The sequence below is a fragment of the Neofelis nebulosa genome, chromosome 7, assembly GCF_028018385.1.
Source record: "Neofelis nebulosa isolate mNeoNeb1 chromosome 7, mNeoNeb1.pri, whole genome shotgun sequence".
Lineage (NCBI taxonomy): Eukaryota > Metazoa > Chordata > Mammalia > Carnivora > Felidae > Neofelis > Neofelis nebulosa.
Genome location: NC_080788.1, coordinates 126198144 through 126224135, shown reverse-complemented (window position 1 = coordinate 126224135; position 25992 = coordinate 126198144). Strand labels below are relative to the sequence as shown.

General features: G+C 36.3%; 1 protein-coding gene across 7 annotated transcripts in view; it reads left to right on the top strand.

The window, feature by feature from the left end:
* The window catches only part of CEP128 (centrosomal protein 128), a 385845-nt gene that overhangs the window by 160492 nt on the left and 199361 nt on the right, over positions 1–25992 (top strand). For all 7 annotated transcript variants that reach the window (XR_009264662.1, XM_058739903.1, XM_058739906.1 and 4 more), the window contains one exon: positions 7636–7828. Coding sequence is in view for 6 of the 7 variants with exons in the window: in XM_058739903.1 (XP_058595886.1) it covers positions 7636–7828 (193 nt within the window). In the remaining variant the exon portion in view is untranslated. The remainder of the gene's footprint in view (positions 1–7635; positions 7829–25992) is intronic.

The window sequence follows — 25992 nt, the reverse complement described above, 5'->3', positions numbered from 1 at the left end:
CTTTGAGAACAGGGAAATGAGTCGTTATGTTTTAAATTTGCATTTAAATCACTGGGCAAGAACAGATTAAACAGGGTGATTCAAACTGGTGATCCCAAAAGGCTCACTTTGTTTGGACCACATTGGTTTTAAAACAGAGAATTGGTAGGGAACATTTAAAAAAACTTTACAATTGCATACTTACAGCATGGAATTTGTTTTTCTTTTGAGGTATCAGAAGATCTGATAACATTAGTGTTTTATTTTTATGTGATAGGAAACTGTTGGATCTGAGAAGAACCATGGACATAACCCTATTAGAAGGACCATCCTTCCAGCCCTTCTTCCTGGTTGTATTTTTATAATCCAAATCAATAGTGCTCAGGTCCTAAATGTGTTACTTATGAATGTTCATTAAACCTTCTTACTGTAATAATACAAAATTTTTTTTTGATTTTTTTTGTTTGTTTTCAAGATATTTTATTTTTCTGTTTTATTAAACACAAGGTGCTTCCTCTTTACAAGAACTTAACGGCATCTAATTTTTCACTTAATTGCATGTGTCCTGTCCTCACTATGTGCAAAACAGTGTACTAGTTTTAGTGTGTGTTTGAGCATACAAACATGAACACACATCCACTCCCGGGATACTTTAAATTGAAGAATATTTTTAAATTCTTGAAAAAAGTCTTAAGGATTTAGTATATCAAATTCATTAACATTCAAGGATAAAGATGTGCACGTGTTTAAGGTGCCAAATAAGTAGCAAAAAGACTTGGTTGAAAATATATCTTTTCCAGAAATTATACATCTAACTTTCCCCTTTTCCCTTGCATAATACGATAATTATTTGGGCTTTTCCATTTATTTATTTTTCTTGAGTAACTGCTAAAGTTTGATGAGGTGAACAAAAGGTATGATCAAAGGTGAACAAAAGGTTCAGATTGTAGTTTCTTTTTTTTTTAAGTTTATTTATTTATTTTGAGAGACAGCATGCATGCATGATTGGGGGAGGGGCAGAGAGAAGGAGAGAGAATCTCGAGCAGGCTCTGTGCTCAGAGCACACAGCCACATGGGGCTAGAACTCACAAACCATGAGATCATGACCTGAGCCGAAATCAAGAGTTGGCCGCTTACCCGACTGAGCCACCCGGGTGCCCCTATTCAGGTTGTAGTTTTGACATAGAAGCAGGCAGCAATAGTGTAGACTTTCTCTTATTTTGCCTGGTTAATATCAATTAATAAATTACTTAGGTAGTGATGTTTTAGAATAATTTTCCAACTGACTTATATCTAAAACTACTGATTAAATTGCCTAGAATAATTTTTTATTACATAGTGCGTTGAACATATTTTCATTTTCAAGACTTTAGCAATATAGAAGTATGGAGAATAAATTTGGAATATATGTTCTCCTTTCCCTCTTGACGCCTCTCTCCTGAGTGGGCATAATCATCATCAACAATTTGGCATTCATATTTTCAGTCCTGTATTGGTTTGGTGGGTTGAACTCCAGTTGTTTTTGATAAAGATGTATATTTTAATTGCTAAGTATAGTGGCCCTTTCCTTTGGCAGTCTTTGACACTAAGCATATCCATCCTGTTGTAGTATTTTCATTTTCTTCCTTTGCAAAAGTCGGATTTTCTTCCTGCCTTTCCAACTACTTCTCAGCTTTATTTTTCGTTTCTCTTCCGTTCATCTCTTCTAAATTTTTCTCTCTTGTCTCCATAGACACTCCATGGGCTGTTTTGCCTTGATGCTGTTGAAGCTTTACTTTGTATCTCTCATCCATATCTCTCGAGCTTTAGATCTATGTATCCAACCAGACATTTACACTTCTCTGTGTTAGTCCTAACAAGTTCAGCTTATTCCAATCTGTCGTTAACTTTTTAACCCCTAAATCTTTGCTTCTAGTTTTCCTCTTTCACATTTCTTCAGCTAGAAACACCAGTACTGATTCCTTTCTCTCTTTTCCCCCTAACATTTAAGTCTCAAGTACACACACTTGGGTCCATTCCATGTCATTTTTGCTTGTTTTGAATATTGGTAACATTCTCCTGAGTTCCAGCCTCCAACATGTGCTCCACTCTCTCCATAGAGTGTGCTTTTGAAAGAATAGTCCAATTCACTTCCTTCCCTCTCTCATATTGTGGTTCGGTGGGGATGGTGGTATATGACTCATCCTGACCTTTGACCCTATATTCTGTCTCCATGTTTTATTTAGAAAAAAGTTGTAGTAGAAAATGTTCCTTTTATTTGGTAGAGAGTTGACTATGTTTCCTGGTTTCCTGTCCTATGGAAGCTTTTTATCTTTTTGTATTTGCGTGGGAATTTCAAAATGGATATTGGGAAATGAAGCAGTCTTAATTAAAGTTTACAATCATATTTGGAAGTCCACAGCTCAATTTATTTTTTAAAAAATTTTTAATGTTTATATACTTTTGAGAGAGAGAGAGACAGAGTATGAGTGGGGGAGGGGCAGAGAGAGAAGGAGATGCAGAATCTGAGGCAGGCTCCAGGCTCTGAGCTGTCAGCACAGAGCCAGAGGCAGGTCTTGAACTCACAGGGTGCAAGATCATGACCTGAGCCAAAGTCGGATGCTTAACTGACTGAGCCACCCATGCACCCCACACAGCTCAGTTTCAGTTGGAGACTTCCAAGGGGTGCCTGGGTGTCTCAGTTGGTTAGGCATCTGACTTCTGCTCGGGTCATGTCTCTCGGTTCGTGGGTTTGAGCCCCGCATCGGGCTCTGTGCTGACAGCTCACAGCCTATGCTTCAGATTCTGTGTCTCCCTCTCTTTCTGCCCCTCTTCTACTCATGCTCTGTTTCTGTCTCTCAAAAAATAAATAAACATTAAAAAATAAAAAGAGAAAAGTAAGTTGGGGACTTCCTGTTTTTATCTAGTGACATTCAGGTAGGACAAAGGCCTATAAATTATGTAGCGGATACTAAAGCCAGGTGTCATCTCCACAAGGAGATTTAATTTTAATTTGTTTTTCTGTCCCTTATTTATCTTCTTCCTTTTGTTTATTGTTAAATAGATGAATTGTTATATAAATCACATATCATACAATTGACCTATTTAGACTGTATCACTCATTATTTTTAGGTGTATTCACAGAGGTGTGATGCCACAACCACAATGAATTTTGGAATATTTTATCACCCTAAAAGAAAATATGGACCCTTTAGCTATCACCTCCTAAATTTGTCCATCCCACTCACCCCTCTTATAGCCTTAGTCAACAAGTAACCTTTCTATCTCTATAGATTTGTCAGTTCTTGACATTTCCTATAAACGAAATCATACAGTATGTGGTCCTTTATGAATGACTTCTTTCATTTAGCAGAATGTTTTCAAGGCTCATCTGTGTCGTAGCATGTGTCAGGACCTGACTTCATTGCTAAATAATAGTCCCGTGTATGGATATACCACATTTTATTCATCCATTTATTAGTGGATGTTCATTTGGGTTTTTTCCATTTCTTGGCTATCATGAATAATGCTGCTATGAACATTCGGTTACGCGTTTTTGCATGACTGTATGTTTTCGTTTCTTCTAAAAAATATACTCAGGAGTAGAACTGCTGGGTTATATGGTAACTATGTTTACCCTTTTGAAGAATTGCCAGATGATTTTCCAAAGTGACTGCATGATTGTACACTTCTACCATCATTATATAAGAACTCTAATTCCTCCACACATACCAACAGTTGTTATCATATGTCTTTTTGATTCTAGCTGTCCTGCTGGGTGTGAAATGGAATCTCACCGTGATTTTGATTTGCATTTCTGTGATGCTTAATGATTCTGAGCATCTTTTCATGTGATTATTGGCCATTTGTGTTATGTTTTTTGAAGAAACGTCTCTTGCTTAATTCATTATGTCTTTTTATTACTGAGTTCTTTATGTATCATTCTAAATTGTTCTTTCTCAGATACATGGTCTACAATTATTTTCTCCTATTCAGTGGGTTGTTGTTTCACATTGTTAATTGTGATCTTTGAAGCACAATGTTTTAATTTTGGTGAAGTCTAACTTAACAGCTTTTTTCTTTGGTTGTCTGTGCTTTTGGTGTAATATCTAGGAAATCAAGGTTGCCAGACCAAGGTTACCAAGACTTACACCTGTGCTTTCTTCTAGGAATCTGCTGTTTTTAGTTCTGACATTTAGGTCTTTGACCCATTTTGAGTTAATTTTTGACAATTTTATTTAGTTTGAGAGAGAGAGTGGGGGAAGGACAGGGGGAGGGAGAGAGAGGGAATCCCAAGCAGGCTCCATACTGATATCTTGGAGCCTGATGCGAGGCTCAAAGCCAGGAACTATGAAATCATGACCTGAGTTAAAATCTAGAGTCGGGTGGTTACCAGACTGAACTACCCGGGTGCCCCTTGAATTAATTTTTGAAGATGGTATGAAGTATGGGTCCAACTTTATTCTTTTGCATGTGAATATTCAGTTTTCTCAGTACTATTGGTTGAAAAGACTGATCTTTCCTCATCAGATTGTTTTTGGAACCTTTGTTGAAAATCAATTGACAATATATATGTATGGCTTTAATTCCACTGATCTATGTCTGTCCTAATGCCAGTACCACACTGTCTTGATTACTCTGGCTTTCTAGTCAGTTTTGAAATCAGTTAAGTGTGACTCCTTCAACTTTGATCTTTTTTCAACACCTGTTTTTGGCTATTCTGGGTCCCTTGAATATCCATATGAAATTTAAGATCACATTGTCAATCTCTCCAAAGATCTCAGCTGGGATTTTGATAGGCATTGCGTTAAATCTGTAGATCAGTTTGGGGAGTATTTCTCTTAATACCTTAATGATATTAAGTTTTCTCGTGTATGTACGTGTAAAATCTTCTCATTTATTTAGACCTTCTTTAATTTTTTCAACAGTTTTTTGTAGTTTTCAGAGTATAAATTTTGAACTTCTTTCTAAAAGTATGTTTTTCTTTTTAAATGTATGTTACTCTTTTGATGCTATTGTAAACATGATGGTCTTTTTAACTTAGTTTTGGATTGATGATGCAAGTGTATAGAAATACAAGTGATTTATGTATGATGATATTTTCCTGCATAGTTGCCCTGCTATGACCTCCTGATACAATGTTAGATAGAAATGGTTAGAGCAGACATTATTTTCTTGTTTATGATCTTAGGGATAAAGCATTCTGTCTTTAACCATTAAGTATGATAATAGTTACGGGCTTTTCATAAAAATGTTTTATCAGGTTGAAAAATCTCCCTTCTGTTCCCTTCTGTTGAGGGTCTTTATTGGGAATAGGTGTTTAATTTCATCATACACTTTTTCTGAATCTTGATATGATCATGTAGCTTTTGCCCCTCCTTCTCACAAACAGTCTGTGGAAGTGGCAGATTGGATACCAGTATTCTCAGGTGCTGTGTCTGAGGTGGAGTGGCCACACTATCAATGAAGGGTTGGTCATGGAAGGAATCCCTAGTTTCTCCACTGCACTTGCCAGCAATTTAGCCTACTCAGATCAGAGCTATGACGGTGAAAAATCCTAGCCATCTGACCTTCCAGTGCCATACTTACTATTATGATTTGTTTCTGCTCACATCACTTTTGATTCCAGATGTGTGAGTTTTCCAAATGAGGTAATTCTCCAGTTCTCTGCAGATACCAACGGGGTGTCCCGCAATTTAATTCACCTCTGACACAAACTACCCAGAGTTAGTACAGATACCACAGGTTAAGGGCTCGGCCCCACCTGTACCCAATTCAGATGTCCCCAGGTTACCTACACTTCCTTCTGACCTGGCTACAAATTGGGGGTTCTCATGGCTCTCTCTCCAGGTTCAGTAATTTGCTGTCATGGTTCACAGGCCTAAGGGAAATACTTTACTTACCAGTTTATTTATAAAGGATACAAATAAGCAGCCAGATGAAGAGGTTATATAGGGCAAGGTCTCCAAGAGTCCCCGTGGAGTTTGGGGATGTCTCGCTCCTGGCATGTGGCTATGTTCACCAGTCTGGAAGCTAATCCAATCTCATTGTTCAAGAGTTTTTAGGGGTGCCTGGGGGGCTCAGTAGGTTCAACTACCTAAACCACCTCATTAGCACGAGCTTGGGTGTAATCTAAAAGCTTGTTATGAATAAAAAAGGACATTCTTCTCACTCTGGAAGTTCCTGGGCTTTTAGGAGCTCTGTGCCAAGAATATAGGACAAAGACCAAACATCTTTCTTATTATGCCACAATACCATATAACTTGACTGTGAACTGGGGGAAGAGGGACCTCTGTCTTGGCAATACCCTCCTGGAACGTGGAGTGGGGCTTTTGTCATGCAGAGTGCAGTCCTTCCCCTGCCCACATCTAGCTTCCACCTCGCATTTTCATTAAAGAGCAGCTTGGCAGAACTCCTCGTGCCATCATTCTGGAAGGCAAACTTCCATGAAGTCCCCCCTTTGTTTCTGATGAGCGTTTGTGATAAATGTGATCTAGCTTTTGCCTTTACAAGCTCCATTTCCCTTCATGTAACACATTCACATACTATACCTTGGTCATCTTACAATATTATCATATAATTTTTCCATAATTTGACTAGTGATAATATTTCTTCTGTGTCATAGAGATACCATCTGCTCGACAGACCTTCTGACCAGAAAAACTGGGCATCTTTTTCTGTTCTGGGGGGTGTTTGAAAGCTGATACATGTGGGGATCCCCCAGTCTAGCGGCTGTATCCCAGTCTCACTTTATCATAAGCTATCCTACTGCCGCTACTTTTAATATACTGTAGCATATCCTGAGAACTTCCTAGATTTCTGGAGGCCTAGAACTTTCTTGCTTACTGATGAATGCTGTTCAGGAAAATTCTCCCTTAGCTTAACCTAACTTTCCTGTTTAGTCCACTCTTCCTTTAATTTGCTTTTTACTGAAGTAAAGACTTTTATTTAGAATCAAATAGAACTTGAAGGATAGGCTCACTTGGGAAGGTCCTGAGACATGACTGAAATCCTGTCCTAGTGAAGGTGAAAGAAAAATTTATTTATTTACTTATTTTTTACTCATCCCTGATTTAAATATCTAACTAATAAAGATGGTGTGGTTAGAGTCTGAGAAAACGAGAGTTGCTTCAACTAAATTCCCTAGTCTTTTAAATGTGGGAAAATACTAACTTTATCTCCCTCATGTGATATAGAATATCTTTTCCCGATTAGCTGGACCCTTGGGAATATGCATTTTTAAAACCAAAACTATGAATTTTATCTTTCTGTTTTTTAAAATCTTTGAATTAAACTCCATTTTGTAACAAGTCTCTAGTTCTATTGTGTGGTATGTTTGACTTTAAAATGCTTTAAAGTGTACCAGATTGCCTTATATATCACATCAGGGATCTAATTGGAGTATGACTGGGAATCCAGCAGGCCAGACTTCTTTGTAGTATTACCTTTACAAACCTGATAGAGGATATCAGATATTTTATAAAAATCCAAGAAAATTTGGCTTAATTTCAACACCATCTTTGAAGTCATTATGGAAATTAAAACATTATAGATTTTTTTAAATTTTGCTTATGTTTGCTATGGTCTGTTCAGTTATCATGACTTTTCCTTCATGTTTTGAAATGCTACTGTTTTCTAGATTTTTTGAAAAATTAGATACATGTGTCATTTTTTTAGACTAAACTTAAGTGGCTCTGTGAGGAACTGAAGGAGAGAGAAAACAGAGAGAGGAGTCTGCGGCACGAGCTGATGCTGTGCAGACAACAGCTGAGGAGTATGACCGAAAACAAGGAATCTGAGCTCCAGTGTCTCTTCGAACAGATAGAAAGACAAGAGCAGCTTCTGGAAGAAATACAACAAGAGAAGAGAGGTGTGTTAGCTGTTTTTACTCTTATTTTTCTTTGTTTACATTCGTGGAATCCTAGGATTGAAGGAAAAAACAAAACAAAACCATTTCCGTTGTTTCTACTTGGAATATTTCCAAATCCCTCTCCTTTCCTCATCTCTGGTCTCCCTGTCTTTCTTCATTTCTGGATCCAGAAGAGGAAACTGTTCGCCCTGAGAGTTTTTCCTTCAGCTAGTACATCTCTCCTATGTACATAGCCCTGTGTCCGTGGCCATTTGGAAGTTTGCATTTGGTAAGATGTGTGTTCTTCCCTGATAAAATGCTGAAGTTTATATTTTACTTCAGTAAAATATTCATAAATTTATTCAATAAATGTTTACTCTGTGCCAATTTTGTCTTGACACTATTATAGGTGCTGAGGATACATCAGTGAATAAAGGGGAAAAAAATGTCCTCTTGTTTAGTTTACATTGTATTGAGTGAGTGACAGAAAATAAATGTAATAAATAGGTAAATTGTTTAATATATTAGAAGGTTATAAGCACCATGGCAAAAACAGTAGAGTAAGGGAAGGAGAGTTTGAGGCAATACTTTAAAAGTTAGACAGGAACTTTGGAAAACTGCTTTTCTGTTTGGTTCTAGAAGGGATGCATCGTGACGGGAAGAAGAAAAATAGCACTATGTATCAGAATCCTGTGGGTATCTCGTGTCAGGCTTAGGTCTTTCTTTATTGGTGAACTTCATTAATTTAAGAAAGAAACTTAATGTAGTGCCCTACTAAGAAAAACAGAACTTTAACATATGATAATCCTCTAAAATTTGTTTTGGCTTTTCATTTTAGTTATCAAGATGATGATGATGATTCTTCCTCCTCCCCCCCTTCCTCCTCCTCCTCTTTCTCCTCTTTCTCCTCTTTCTTCTCCTCCTCCTCCTCCTCCTCCTCCTCCTTCTCCTCCTTCTCCTCCTTCTCCTCCTTCTCCTCCTTCTTTTTGTTTTATTTATTTATTTTTTGGGGAGAGAGAGAGCTGGGGCCAGAGACAGAGAGAGGGGGAGGGATCAAGAATCCCAGGGAGGCTCCACATTGTCAGCAGGGAGCCTGACGTGGGGCTCAAACTCACACACTGTAAGATCATGACCTGAGCCAAAATCAACAATCCGACACTTAACTGACTGAGCCACCCAGGTGTTGCCCCAGTCATCAGGATTATTCTTTCTACATGTTCCAGTTAAAAATTATTTATTGCTATCCTGCAGTGATTCTCAATTTTTTTTTGCTATCAGGACCACATTATATTCTTAAAAAGGCAAATAATATCTTCATATTATTAATAAGGGGTCTTAGATAGTTCCCAAACCATCTTTTGTGAACTACCGCTCTAGCGCACTTGAAAGATGCAAACTGTGCTAGTAGTGAAAGTCAGAGGATGCCTATACACACACGCGCACACACACATACAGACAGTACAACAGAATCTTTTCTTTTTTTTCAAAAAAAAGTTTTTTAATGTTTATTTATTTTTGAGACACAGACAGAGCATGAGTGGGGAGGGGCGGAGAGAGGGAGACACAGAATCTGAAGTAGGCTCCAGGCTCTGAGCTGTCAGCGCAGAGCCTGATGCGGGGCTCGAACTCACAGACCTTGAGATCATGACCTGAGCGGAAGTCAGACACTCAACCAACTGAGCCACCGAGGTGCCCCACAACCGAATCTAATTATGGAATTTATAGCTAAAACACTGTATGATCTCTGAACATGTTATAGATTATTCACTGACACTAGATTGCAACCTGGTTTTACTTTTAGTAAACATTGTCAATATTGTCACCCAGTAAATCATTTCTTTTGTATAAGGATTAATGCAATTGTATATTATAAATAACTGTAACTGATAGCAGGATGAATCAAAGGAGAAAGAACCAAATATTTGTGCACTTAAATAATTATTTTCAAATGCCCAGCTTTTTCATAAAAGCTTCAGAAGATAAGTTGTAAAGTTTATAATCTCTCAAGGTGATTCTTTTATTTCTACTTTTCAAATTTAATAAAAATGTATTGATTGTTTTATATCTATATAGCACTTGAATTCTTTTATGCATTTTATTATTTTTTATTTATTTATTTATTTTATTTATTTATTTATTTATTTTCAACGTTTTTTATTTATTTTTGGGACAGAGAGAGACAGAGCATGAACGGGGGAGGGGCAGAGAGAGAGGGAGACACAGAATCGGAAACAGGCTCCAGGCTCTGAGCCATCAGCCCAGAGCCTGATGCGGGGCTTGAACTCACGGACCGCGAGATCGTGACCTGGCTGAAGTCGGACGCTTAACCGACTGCGCCACCCAGGCGCCCCATCTTTTATGCATTTTAAAATTAGCTTGTCAGTTTTTTAAAGAGAATCTACTAGTATTTTATGGGACTGTGTTGAATGTACACATTTAAGAATGGACATCTTGATATTGAATCTTCCAGTCCGTGAACATTGTGTACATTATACATTTATTTAGGTTTTTAACTTTTCTCATGGATAGTTTGTACTTTTCAACTAACAGGTCTTGAACATCTTTTTTAGATTTATTCCTACTTTGTCTCTTATTTATGATGTTATATTAAATGTCATTTTATTTATTTATTTGTTTTTATTTATTTATTTCTTTTTTTTTTTCAACGTTTTTTATTTATTTATTTATTTATTTATTTTTGGGACAGAGAGAGACATAGCATGAACGGGGGAGGGGCAGAGAGAGAGGGAGACACAGAATCGGAAACAGGCTCCAGGCTCTGAGCCATCAGCCCAGAGCCTGACGCGGGGCTCGAACTCACGGACCGCGAGATCGTGACCTGGCTGAAGTCGGACGCTTAATCGACTGCGCCACCCAGGCGCCCCTGTTTTTATTTTTTAAATGTTTATTTATTTTTGAGAGAGACAGAGAGACAGGGCCTGACAGGGGAGGGGCAGAGAGACAGGGAGACACAGAATCAGAAGCAGGCTCCAGGCTCCAAGCTGTCAGCACAGAGCCCGATGTGGGGCTTCAACTCATGAACAGTGAGATCATGACCTGAGCTGAAGTCGGACGCTCAACTGACTGAGCCAACCAGGCACCCCTTAAATATCATTTTAAACGTTGAATTTCCAACATTCTTTTCTAATAGAAATACAATTGATATTTTTTGTATGTATTAACCTTGTATTCTGCAACTGTGTTAAGCTCATTTGCTAGTTGTAGTAGCTTTTTGTTAGCTGTTTGTTGTTATTGTTGTTTTTGATTTCTTAGCACTTAGGGTTTTCTTTGTACATGATAGTGTCATCTGCAAATAAGGACAGTTTTGGTTCTCCTGCTTGTTTTTTTTTTTTTTTTTTTTTTTTTTTTTTCCTTAATCAACTGGATGGAACTTCCTGTGCATATTAAACTAACCTTATATTTTTGGGATCAACTCTATCAAAATGTATTTTTCCTTTTACATATAGCTGGATTTGATTTATTAATAGTAAGATTTTTTGCGTCTATGTTTATGAAGAATATTCTGTAGCTTCTTCTAATGTCTTTATCTGATTTGAATATTAGTATAACAGTGACCTTTTAAAATGAGTTGTGTTTTGCCTTTGTGTTTTGGAAACATTTGTATGAAGTGTGTATTATTTCTTTTTAAATGTATGATAGAATTGATTAAAGAAGCCTTTAGGCCTGTAGTTTTTGTCTGGGAGAGGTTTTAAATTTCAAACTCAAAGTCTTTTTTTTTTTTTAAGTTTAATTTTTATTTTGAGTGAGAGTGAAAGAGAGAGAGAAAGTGTGAGCAGGGGAATGGGTAGAGAGAGAGAGATAGAGAGAATCCCAAGCAGGCTCCATTCTCAGTGTGGAGCCTGATGGGGCTTGATCTCACAACCACAAGATCACGACCTGAGCTCATATCAAGAGTCAGATGCTCAATTGACTGAGCCACCCAGGTGCCCCCAAATTCAAATTTTTTAATAGCTATATGACTATTCAGAATTTCTCCTTCTTGAGTTAGTTTTGTTAATGTGTGCCTTTCAAAGTATTGTTCATTTCATCTAAGTTGTCAAATTTATTGGCTTAAAATTTTTCATGATATCTCCTTTTTCTTTTAATTTCTGTAAGGTCTGTACTGGTGCTTCCTCTTATATTCCTGATATTGGTAATTTTCTCTCATTTTCTCTCTTTTGTTCTTTATGAGACTTGCTGAGGGTGTTATTAATTTTATTAATATTTTCAAAGAAACAACCTTTGAATTACTTTTTTATTTGTCTTTTTAATGTTTTATTGATCCCAAATTTTATTGATTTCTTTTACTTTTTGTATCATTTGCTTTTTTTCTGGATTCTTGAGCCTTATTTTAATACCTTTATTTCTTAATATCGTCATTAAAGTTATAAATTGTTATCTTAGCAACACTTTAAATGTATTCCACAAATTTTGCAATATCATGTTTTCATTATCATTTAGTTTGAATTAGAAAATATTTCCCTTATGATTTCTTCTTTGACCTATGGGATTTTTTTTTAGAAGTGTACTACTTCTAGTTATGTGGAGTTTTCTACATACTCTATTATCAATTTCTAACTTGGTACCCTTGTGGGTATAGAATATACTTTCCATGATTCTCATCCTTTGAAACTTACAAGGACTTGTTTTATGGCCCCAAATGTGGCCTGTCTTAGTGAATTTTCTATGTGCAGTTTAAAACAAGTAATGTTCTGCATTTGTTATGAAACGTTTTGTAAATATCAGTTATGCCAAGTTGTTTCGTAACGTTCTCTGTCCCTGGTGATTTCTGTATCCCTACTGATTTTGTATACTTCTACCAATAACTTATAGAAGATTGTCAAAATATCCAGGTATTACTTTGAATGTGTGAATGTATGTCACTCTTTTTGCTTCATATATTTTTTGAGACTGCTATTAGATCCTATTTAGTATTGATTGTGTGAATGTTTCTAATAATGAACCTATAGTAATAGTCTCAATAAAAGCAAAAGAATAAGTGCGTTAGTAATGGCAACAATGCAAAAGGTGTTTTGGAGGAATTAGTACAGGATTGGGCAGTGTAGGTAATAGAAGACATACAGGAGATTCTAAGGTGTCAGTAGTTTTGCCATTGGGAGAAGTAAGAAAGTTAGGAAGTAGGGGATGATTTGGTGGCAGAGAAAGAGGGATTCTATTCTTTACCTATTCATTAAAGTCATAAATGAAAAAAGGTTTTGCGAAGAACCAAACTTTTGTTAACAGAGAAATAATATGGTAATCTCCTGCCTTATATGTATAAGATGTATTAGGTGCTGTCTGGTGATTCAGAAATAGTGCAGACCTAATATGACTAATGAAGACCAAGCAAAGGCTGTTATAGTTGGAGATGTATAAACATATTCATTAGGAGGTAGGGTGAAATAAATATGTTACTAGATATATAAGCAACATGTTCTGGTGAAAATGGAAGTATTGATTACTTGGGTAGACGCCCATATGGGGAAGTTTTTTGTAGGACATGGCCTTTGATTTAGATCTTGAAGAATATAGCAGGATTCCTGTAAGAGAGGAGGAACAAAGATTCTACGCAGGATTTATCTGCCTAGTGATCTCTTACTGCATACTTCAGCATTTGTTTACAATGGTATATACATAGGAGATGTGAAGGGCAGCAAGACCCATGATTAAATTAGATATTTTGGAAATATCAAAATGAATTGTAGAAATTTATGTTTGATTTCCTTCACCATCTTAGAAAGTTACCTGTCTCATAGAACAGATATGGTTAACCTATTTATAAGTGAAACATGACAGAGAAACTTCCCGTTCATTGGAATTGCCATTCTTTGCACTAATATTTTTAGTTTGATTTAATGTCACATTACCTGACACATGCCATGTTAACTAAAGCCAGCGTGCAAGGAATTTATCAGTGAGTGTTGCCAGATTTGTAGATCCGAATTGTCTGTATTCCCTGGGCTATTCTAGGCCTGTAGGTTTTTGGCTGGAGTGTTCAAAAAGGAGAGGAACTCTACTGAGAAGTTAATGTCATGGCCCTCTTAGAAGTTAGTAATTATTGACTTAGAAATTCTTCATTATTATGAATGGTAACAAAGACCAGAGTAAAGAGATGTAAACTGCAGCTGGGAGTCATTAGTTATGATATTTTAACTTGTGTAAGTAGTCATTTTAAATATTTTCTTAATAACCTACTGCTCTCTACCTTCTTAATATTCTCATAAGCTCCTGCTCCTGTATGTGCCAGTATTTCTCTATAAAAATACTTTGAAACTATGAAGCTTACTAAAACTAACATTTACATGGAAGTTGAAAAGATTCCTTTATTCAAAGCTCTTCAGAAGGAGGGGCATTTGTGTAGGATGATTTCATTTCATTCTTGCTATATGAAATGCTAATGGTGATGAACAAATATAGCAAGACAATTGTCTTACCATATTTTCCCTAAACTGAAATTACGAGGCTTTAAACAAGGGACCTGCCTTACTTCCCAGGCAGTCTGTGGTTGTGGCTGTGACTATTTATCATGCATAATATTTCTTCTTAGAGTAATTAGAAATTGACAAGCCTCTGAAATTTTTTTCCCTTAAAGATGAAATTTTATCTTCTTATCCAGTTTCTATTTTTGGGTACATGTTATACTCATTTGGCTTTGTTGGATTAGGTTGGGTCTTCACCAAACCCTACTACCCTACTATTACGATAGATACAGTGCCTAGAAAGATAGTAATTCTCCACAGCATGCACTGTGATTTCAGCCTCCCTTAATCTATCTCTTCCTGTCATATATCACTTTTTGGGAATGTGCATGCAAGGATGAAATAAGCCATTGTCAGGGCCTCTTTGTTAGGGAGTTACCTTTTCTGAATAAAAAGGAAAATACTAATAGGATGTGGAAAAAGGGAAATAGTCCCCAGTCACTTCAAGAAGTAATATTTTTTGCAATAGAAGACTACTTGCTCAGATTGTTTGTTTGTTTTTAGGGTAGCATCTGTGCCTTAGCCAAGAAGTAGGTAATGGAGAAAATATGCCTCAAAAAACAAAAGACAACACACACACACACACACACACACACACACACACACACACACACACAAATGAACGAAGCAAAACAAAACTCACAATGTACTGTATGTAACGAAAATAAACTCTGCATAACCAAAAGACAAATCAGTAAATATTTGGCAGAAGTTAACTAATTTAATCCGAGTGGTTTACATTTTGTTTATGACACTCTGGGATTAGGTAACAATATTTGTCTTTCCTAATATTTCAGTTATATGTTAAATTTTACAGTAGAAGTATTTAAACCATTTATGTTTTTATTCATTTTGTGACAAAATTTTCTAAGAGCTTCCTGATTCACTTAGGGATGCTATAACATTGTTAGTAGTAATTCTAGCCCCATTTTGTACTATGATTTGAGTTAGCTCTCTAGTATAATATCTGAAAAAAAATTTTTTTAATAGCTGAATACCAATAAACAGTATTAAAAGTATCCATCTGGGGCGCCTGGGTGGCGCAGTCGGTTAAGCGTCCGACTTCAGCCAGGTCACGATCTCGCGGTCTGTGAGTTCGAGCCCCGCGTCAGGCTCTGGGCTGATGGCTCGGAGCCTGGAGCCTGTTTCCGATTCTGTGTCTCCCTCTCTCTGCACCTCCCCCGTTCATGCTCTGTCTCTCTCTGTCCCAAAAATAAATAAAAAACGTTGAAAAAAAAAATTAAAAAAAAAAAAGTTTCCATCTAAAATAGTCTCAAACATTATTAAGATGAATATAACTTTTAGATTATTATTTTCTATTTGCTACTGATGATAGACAAGCTTAAGCATGGTTATAAATGTTGAGTAGAAGGGTCCAGGAATGGAAGAGGTTGAACACGTAAAAGGTTAATTGTATAGCAGAATCCCAAAAAGTATGAGGGTGGATGGTATCAAAGGTCACAGTGGAAAAATGAGTCTTGGAAAGAACAAGGAAGAGAGTTTAGACTTTCCTTCCTTCCTTTTTTAGTTCTTGAATACACTACTATTTTTTGGGCATTTTCACTTTATCACAATAATTTATGCAGTGATTTCCTTATTTTTATTGTTCCTCAACATCTGCGATTGGATTTCATTGATCTTTGCCTATTGTATGGTCAATACCTGCTTGGAGAAATAGGTAGAAGGACTGAGAGGTGGCTACTGGATTTGCCAATTAAGTCTGAGACACCTGTTTTAGTAGAAGCTTTGTGAATTTTGAACCAGATCGTACAGTGTTTGTCATAACTATATTTTTTGCAAGCTTCTTCCAAAGGTTAACACTTGTCATGTGATAGCTATCCAAGGTGTAGAGCCAGCTTAGTGATGAAGCTTGTATTTTCTATACTCATTATTCTAGCTTTGTAGAATAGTTTGAGGATGAGCATTTTTACTTTGTAATAGAAATAAGACTCAGTTTTTTTTTCTTCATTGCTATATAAAATTGCTGTGCTGTTTAAGATATTGATTCTAAAAACACTCTGCATTTTCATAGGTTCTCATTTACCTGATTTGTCTCCATGAGAGGTGTTCTCAACTTTTAAAGGGCTTTTCCTTTGGTTCCACTGTTCCTGGAATTCTGAGAAACTCCTTTGAGCTGATTTCTCTGTTTTACTTGGTTTTTGTCTGAATCTCTGTACCAGTTTTGCAATGACTGAACAGAAGATAATTTCTTAGAATTCATTTGTGGACAGAAATAAGGGAGAGCCTTGCAGTCTGAAGGCATCTTTCCTAACATCTTTCCTTGGCTATACATGGGGTCGCGTGGTTTGCATTTTGTGTGCGGCATATTTTATTTATTGGTTTAGTTTTCCCACCATTTACCCATTCATCTATTACTTATTCCCACATCACTTCAAGCAGTTTTTGTCTCATTGAAAGAATATTTGAGCATCATGGCACTTATGTAAATACTAGTCATTGTTGTCTAACAACAAGGAGAACCAGTTCTTTATTGCATATTGGAGTGTAATTAAGCATTCTAAATTAATTTAGGGGATGATTTCTAAATATATTATAATTTATTTATTTGGATTTTAGTCAGAAGAAATCTGGCCGGGACTTTATTTTACATTGTCATCAGTTCATAAGTTGAGAGGTGTTGATTATTAGAGATAATGAAATACTCTTTTGATTGATAGATTGAGGAAATTATTTAAATTCATTAAACTGCTATTTTGTTTGATGTGAAATTATGTCTTCTCTCCTTTATTTTCAGGCTTTCTTCATAATTATTTTCAAAAAAGAATGGAGAAATGGTATTTTTATAAAATTGTGTCCACTATTTGAGTCAAGCTAGAAAATTTTTAATTCGTTATTTTTTTTAATGTTTAATTATTTTGAGAGAGAGAAAAAGAGAGCACACAGAGGGTCAGAGAGAGAGAATCCTAAGCAGGCCCTACACTCTCAGCACAGAGACTGATGTGGGGCTCAGCGTCAAGAACCATGAAATCGTGAACTGAGCCAAAACTGAGAGTCAGACACTTAACCAACTGAGCCACCCAGGTGCCCCTAGAATTTTGTTTTAATCTTCACCTGTGTTTTTGCTTATATATGTTTCATTGTAATACTTTTATTTCTTTTTTAAATAATTTTATTTCCTGTATGTTTTATGTTATGATTTGAAATCCAGCCAGGGCATCAGAGATTGAAATTAAACACCATAGGTTGAGTGTTCCTAGGACCAGAATTAAATAAGTTAATGATATGCCTGGAGCTCCTGGTACACAGATCTGTGCAGGTGTTAACTTCAGTTGAATATGAAATCAACATTGACATTGTTAGTAAGTTGGTAATAGAAAGTATGACTAATTATTCTTTAGTTAGCCATAAGTATCTCTGCCCACCCATCCCTCTGTGGAATGAACCTAATGTTTATACTATTTCTATTGGATAAACTTAATTTTAGAGACAAGCGTTTTCACTATCTCCAGTAATATGCTTAGTTGGTAGTAATTAAGTATTGACTGGATGGAGAGTTCAGATATTTAAAGTTTGGATTTTTTTGTCTTCTAAATTACTGGAGGCGTGTGTGTGTGTTCGTTCCGAACTATATTCTGGAAAATCCAGAAATGTTAAATATATGACATGAATGAATTCTTAGCTTTTCTTGTTTCATCCTCTGGTAGGTTACATTATTTTCTGCTGTTTCATAGTACAACAAAACTGGTATACTTGAGTTTGAATCATGAGCATATTCAAGGAGAAAAATAAGATAGAGGTACATGTGCTAAAATAGATTTGAATGAGTTCTTAGGTCAGCAAATAACTTTATTAAATTCAAACCATATCCTTGCTGTGTCGGAGCTCTTTTAAGCATTATGTCTTTTAAGTGTTGAATCTTTTCTATTTTGTTGTATATGTAATAGTTATCAATTGTGATAGGCAGAATAATAAAAGCCTACCTCCCTCAAAGATGTCCACATCCTAATTCCCAGGTTTAATCTGTTATATTACATGGCAAAAGAGATTCTGTAGTTGTGATTAAATTAAATATATTGAGAAGGGAGCTTATCCTGGATTATCTGTTTGGACCAAGTGTAAACATAAGAGTCCTTGAAAGTGAAAGAGGAAGCAGAAGAGGAAGTCAGAGTGATTCGATGTTAGAAAGACTCAATTTACTTTTGATGGCCTTGATGATGAAGGACGAGGGCCATAAGCCAAGGAATATGGGTAGCTCATAAGAAGCTGGAAAATGCAAGAAAATTGATTTTTTCCCTGGAGCTTCTACAAAGGCATGCACTTTTGCTGACATCATAATTTAGCCCAGTGTGACCCATATCAGACTTCTACAGAATTGTAACATAATGAATTTGCATTGTTTTAAGGCACTAAATTTATGGTAATTCGTTATAGGATTCATGGTAAACTAATACACCAATAAAATCGTGAAATTAGAGATTCGTGAGAGTTTCCCTGACACTTGATTCACTGCATATCGAGAAATTCTCTAGCCTGCTTGAACCTCTTTGAGTACATGTGTCCATCTTGGATGTTTGTCAGAAAGTTAGGAATATACATGTATTACTTTCAGTCTGCTAAAATTAATTTTGAAATGCACTCAGGCAGTTCTTAAAATGTGTGAAATGTGGTATTTTCAAAATGAATATAATTTCTTTATACTGTGTGTATATATTTGGTACTCTTCATTTAGGTATAGCACAAAAATTCAAAGAAATTATGTTGGGTCATGAATGAACCTGAAATATAGATGCTACTTTTTGGCTTAGGCTGCTGGGAGGCCTTTGTTCATTTCTAATCCTTCCCACCTTCACATTTTGTTATTCTTCCACTTTCCATAGTATTAAAATATATATAAAGAAAATTAAAAAAGAAAATCACAAGTCAAAAATAGGGAGCCTAGAAATGTGTCCCTGGCACTTAGAGGAAGTTATTGTGGCTTATCACTTAATTTAGTTCTGCCTTTTCTGACATCTAAGAGGGATACTGTTGGGTCATATGATTCTTACCTTAGTTAAAGAGGGCCCGGAAACTTCTATAAGAAACAAACTTATTCTGGAAAATAAAATCTAAACTAAACTAAACTAAAATCAAGAGGAATATATTATATTCACCTTCCTACAGGCAATGTAACAAGTAGTGTTTCCGGTTATTGTTTAGGTAGTAATAAGAGGTAACATTTACTACTAGTATGTCAGATACTAAGTGCTGTAAGCAATTTATTATTTCATTAATCCCCAAGTAGGTATTATCATTCACCTTTGAAAAAACGAAAACAATTGGGGGTTCGTTTCTTTGTTGAAATTCTACAAAGTAACGAGGGACATGTTACGACTTTTGTCGTCCTGAGGCACCTTGGCCTTCAGGCCCCTTCTATGAAATAATTAAATTTTGGCTGTGGTGGTATGAGGATGAATATAATCCAGGATGGAGATATTATTATGTATTCATTATTATATTCATTTTTTCTTCTAGTTTTATAGAAAATTAAAATGAGTCATTTTCTTTAAAAAAAAATTTTTTTTAACGTTTATTTATTTTTGAGAAAGAGAGAGACAGAGCATGAACGGGGGAGGGTCAGAGAGAGGGAGACACAGAGTCTGAAACAGGCTCCAGGCTCTGAGCTGTCAGCACAGAGCCTGATGCGGGGCTCGAACTCACGGATCGCGAGATCATGACCTGAGCTGAAGTCGGCTGCTTAACCGACTGAGCCACCCAGGCGCCCCTAAAATGAGTCATTTTCATTGGACTGAGACACAGAGCTTGCTGTGCCTAGTGGAGAAGTTAGCCTCAGCTAGTAGAATAGGGGTTGTGCTATGATACTATATGGGGCATCTGACTTTATGGGGTAGGGGGTGAGGGGTATATTGAGGACAAGAGTTCCTTAGAAAATGACACATATGGGGGTCCTAAGTCTGAGTAGACATTAGCCAGAAAGGCAGTGTTGTCCCAGCAGAGGATTCAGTGTTTGTGAAGGGCTGAAGTGGGAAAGAACCTTGCTGAAGCATATTGACATAAGGAGATTAAAGTGCAAACACAAAGATTATGACTGACCTAACACTTTACAGATAGTGGACTTAATGATATTACCTCTGTCCCTACGATGGACTCAATGTTCAGGTGATTGGTATATTTTGGTGGAGATAAAACTTCAATTTATCCTTGAATTCTTGACTAAGTATTAAAGTTTGATTACTCTTTATTATTTGAGTAAGTTGGGATCCAGAATGCTTTAGATACCAGATGTGGTTGTGAAGAATAAACATATGCATGTCGTGAAATTTAAAACGGAAATATTTTTAAATAGTGACTGCCAACATACTGTATATAAATCCTGTGTTGCCTTATAGCTATGAGATTTTAATTTAAAACTCCAAGGAAAATTTTCTTTTAATTGAAAAAATTAATAAGAAAGATTTCCTTAGAGCCTTTAAAACCTATCCTTATACTTATGATTTGAAAGATTACTTTATCTGATTTACTTGTCCTCTGCAACAAGTGACTTTACATGATTTTCCTTGGTTGTTTCTTGCATATCTACTCCTTCCTCCACTTAGATGGCTTTTTTTTTTTTTTTTTTTTTTTTTTTTTTTTTCTGAGCAAGAGAAAGAGCAAGCAAGCACGGGAGAGGATCAGAGAGAGAGGGGGAGAGAGAATTCTAAGCAGGCTCCATTCCAGCAGGGCAGAGCCTGATGCAGGACTCCATCTCACAAACCACGAGATCATGACCTCAGCTGAAATCAACAGTCAGATGCTTGACCTCTTGAGCCACCCAGGTGCCCCGAGATGACCTCCAACTTTCTTAGCTCTGTATTCATCTTCAAGGATTGCAGAAGCTTCCTATTTGCAAGATCTTCTTAACCTTTAGTCTGCTTCACTGGTCTTCATCTATGAGCCTGCCAGAGCTCCCAAGACTGAGGACTTTCCCAAACAGACACACTCCAGTGGATGTGTTCAAGTTCACCCTATTCCCTGGGCCCAAGCCATCCTTTATCCATTTCTCTGCTATTTAATAAAGCATGACATCTTTTAGAAATAACCTTGAATATGCTCAGATTAATACAAAAAAGTAAATCATTCTCAAACTTTGGTTTTGTATTTTTGTAATAAATTACTTGCAACACCCCCACAATTGACCTCCATTCAATAGCATTTCATTCGAGAAAACACATGTGTGCACATACAACTGCTTTTCTAATTAGTTCTGCCAAATGAATCTTCATTAAACACAGCTTTGAGCCTGAGATCCTCAGCTCAGACACCTTCAGTGGTTTTCTCACTGCTGAACAAATAAAGTTCAAACTCTTATAGGAGCCCACCATTTTCCCCTTCTTCTTATGAAAACTCTGCCCTTGGTAGCAGACATTTTTCCTTTTACCACTCCATTACTATTAAAACATTTGGATATAATTACATGACATTTGCCATTTATTGCTCTTTGTTCTGGGTAACTGTATGTGTATTTTTTTATATTAAGTTTTAATCTCGTTTATTGACCCCTCTCTTTCCATTGCATCTTGTACCATTTTTTTTTTAATATTTAAACCAGAAATAAACAATTTTTGGATGTTTGGTAGGTGTGCAGGTAGATGGATGGGTGGGTGCAGAGATAAATGAGTGGCATATATTTAGCCTTCTACCTCTTTATCCCATTTATTATGGTATCTTCATCATACTTAGGTCTGTTTTACCAATCAAAAAGGAAGAAAACATCAGTATTGATTTATTTTATTTCTGCTTCAAGACACAGGAACAAACATGAGGTTTTAGACAACAACTCAGAATTTACCTCAAACTATTCTTATAATGTCCTTTAGTAGTTTAGCTATCTTCACTAAATTTTTGAAACTAGAATAATTGGCAATAAGAGAATCCTTCTCCTATCTCCCTAGTAGTATTTGGAAAGACTTTGATACACGTGTTTTCCTTCCTATATTTGATGATAGTTCATCACATTAGCTGTGAGAGATTGCAAATTTGATCTATTTCCTATTGAGACTATTGACCTTATCTTAATGATGTCACTCTTTGAAAAGATTCCTTAGCAGTGTCCCTTTCCTCCCGGTGATGTTGTTAGATCTTTATGTTCAATTATTTACTGTCAATGTCTTTGAGATGGCCTCTAGGGGAAGGAAGGAAGCTAACATTTCTTGACGGCTTTCTATATTCAAGTTTTCATATTTATTATCACAATTACCTCTTAAAACAAACCTGTAAGACTATGAATCCCATTTTACAGTCAAGCAGCTGAATCTGGGCAATTTTTGTTTTGTTTTTCTCACAAGGTGAAACAGTGAATTATAGATGGGAGAGGTCTTTGTGAAACTCAGATGTGTGTTTCTACTACCATATCACATACCAGAATGAACCAGCACTACTCAGTCAATTTCAGTAGGCCTTGTAAATTGGAAACAACTCATCTCCTTCCTTATTTGTTGGGCTCTATTCTTTGAAGTTGTAAAGAGATCAAATTTTTGTTAAGAATGTTAGAAATAATTGCTCTGTCAAAATCTCATAGTCTTTTTTGGCTACTAGTTCAGTTGTTAATTAATGAAGGTAATTCTAGTTTAATGGTATTAGAACCTTTTTCTCCCATAAATAAGAGACTTAGATGAAACCTTTCCTTATGTGTGTCACTACCGTGAGTGTGATATCTAATCCCTAATTTGTTACCCAAGACCATATCTTTCTGTTGTGGTTTTAAAATTCAGAACGATTAAAGGACACTATAGTTTCCAGAGCAACTGATTAGTTTTCATATCCATGTACTTAAGTCCCATTGAACAGCTAATTCCAAGAACTACTCTGACTTCTACTTTTATGGTCATGAGAAATTTGGCTCTCTTCAAAGCTTTCAGAGTTCGCTGAGGTCAGGACAGGTGTATATCCAATTTGTGATCTACAGTTTCTTCCTTTTTCCCCCCCTTTTAACACAGTCTTATCTGCCACAAGAACCTTAGCTGAGTCTGGCTGTGTTTTAGCAGTTGCCCTCAGGTTCACATCCCTCTCTACCTTCTTCTGTTCTGAATATAGAATGACTCTACATAGCCTAACAAAGAAGCACTTTCATCTTGAGAAAAGAGATGTAAACTGCAGCTGGAAGGATTTAGCTAAGATGTAAGAATACTTTGAAACTATGAGGTTAGTAGAATGAAAAAAGTTATGGCAGTTGGAAGGAGTCCTTTCTTCAAAGATCTTCAAAGGGCGAGACCTCTGTGTAGTAAGATTTAGTTGCAATGAAATGCTAATGATTATGAACAAATATGGGAGTTAATTTTCTTATTCTTCTTTAACTGAAATTATGAACTCTCATTTAAAGAAGGGACTGATCTTGGTTTCCAGGCACTTTGTGGTTCTGGTTATTTAATAGGAACACATATCTAAGTAACACAGTCTCTTCTTCCTCCTTACCAGTGAGGCCTTTTCTTTAATATTTGTATCCTTGTTCATGGTGAGCTTAAAATGTTTTTTGGGACAATACAGGAAAGAGAACATGGCAGCTATGTGTAACGCAACTTTGGGGGTACTCTCTAAACATACAAATCCTTATAATAATTTATTAAATATATTTATCGCAATGGCATTCATTAAGGGAAAAGAGGCAAATGCAATTTCAGTGAAATACTGATTTCCCAGCAAACATTCTTCATGTAAAAGTTGTTCTGAAAAGATACACTGTTAAAAAAGGGAAAATACAACTAGTTAATATTTGGTTACATTACAATCAAATCAAAATAAAAACTCTGGCCTACCGTATTTATACTGTTCTGAAATATTCATATCTGCATATATTTTTAAAGTAATTTTCCACTTAAATCTAACAATTATCACTTTTTTTTGCCCTTCTTTTAATCCAGGCGGAGAAATAATCTAATTGACTATTAATAGAGAATAAAAAACCTTTGATTTAAATACCTTAGGGGGGCGCCTGGGTGGCTCAGTCGGTTAAGCAGCTGACTTCAGCTCAGGTCACGATCTCGCGGTCCGTGAGTTCGAGCCCCGCGTCGGGCTCTGTGCTGACAGCTCAGAGCCTGGAGCCTGTTTCAGATTCTGTGTCTCCCTCTCTCTCTGCCCCTCCCCTGTTCATGCTCTGTCTCTCTCTGTCTCAAAAATAAATAAACGTTAAAAAAAATTTTTTTTAAATACCTTAAGAATAAGGGGCGCCTGGGTGGCTCAGTCGGTTAAGCGTCCGACTTCGGCTCAGGTCATGATCTCAACATTCATGAGTTTGAGCCCCGTGTCGGGCTCTGTGCTGACAGCTCAGAGCCTGGAGCCTGCATCGAATTTCGTGTCTCCCTCTCTCTCTGCTCCTCCCCTGCTCATGCGCTCGCTCTCTCTCTCTCTCTCTCCTTCAAAAATAAATAAATAATAAATAAAAATTAAAAACAATTAAAAAAAAAAAAAGAATAAGAGCTAATAAGAATTTGAAGTGTCTTCCTGCCATTTGGGTTTGAATTCAGTTCTAATGCTTTTTACAAAGTTCCAATAGAAATACGTACCTGTACTCTTTTTCCTCTTTTTTTTTTTTTTAATCTGTGGAACAAACATTTGAAATGTACTTTCTGGAAGAAGGTTTGCTCTCTCTGCCTTTCTAGCTCAGACATCCACAACAAGCTCAGATGGCTATCTGGATTTTCTCCTGAGGCTTTGGCACACAAAACTTTTTTATTGACTGATTTTTTTTTTTTCTTGATCTTTATTCCATGTTAAACTAATATACCCTACTATTTAAATTCTTTACAATCCCCCATCTGCACATCAAATTATAACCTTATTTTTGTGTAAGCCCTGCTGTAAGGTCAGCATTAGACAAGACTTAAATGTTGTTTGGCCTCAGATGTACATCTCCATGTAAGCCAATCTGAACTCTGTCATAAATGGGATTGTAGTGGTCTTTCAATCTGCATACCTCCATAACCACGTCCAGGTGACTAAGCATCTTGTTACTTTCGTACAGTTCTAGCTCTATCTAACTTTCTAGTTTATTTTTCATTTGCAGGGTTGTTTTTTTTTTTTTTTTCAGTTTTTCTTCAGTTTTCCTCCAGGAACACCTTGAAAGGCCTTGCTCCTTTGAAATTTCTGATTCTCAAATATTTTACTCACAGCATCTCCATTCCAAAGTCCATTTTGTAAGAAACTGGTATTTAGTCATTAACTATGCTCGCCTTTTTTTAATGCCTTTTCCTTGAAATACTTATTTATTCTTATTACTACCTGGGCAGAAGTATGAAATGAAATCCATTGCTATATAATACACATGTGGCTGTCTAGTTTATATTTTTCGCCTCCAGTTCAATTCATGCTAATGAAAATACTTTCTTGCTCAGGCAAGCCATAAGAGACAAAAGTGCCTCATTTTCAGTGACTACCTATTAATGTCTTTGGGGTATGTGTTGTAATTGTGTTCCACATGTGAAAGAGACATACTCTTTACTTTCAGGGAATTTAAAATCCTAATTCAGATAAAGATTTACACAAACATTTATATATAAAGTCTCAAAAAGGATTATATAGTTGTGGGTATATGTTCTATAAAAGGGAAAAGTTGTTGATGGAGTGGCTCTGGTTGGTTCTAAAGTTGTTGTAGGTTTGGTGCTTTCAAAGAAGCAGTCACCGAAGGGATGATTCTTTTTGTCTTCTGTGACTATGAAATACTATAAATGCCCTAAGGAAATATAAACTGTAGATTATTATAACATTCATAACGAG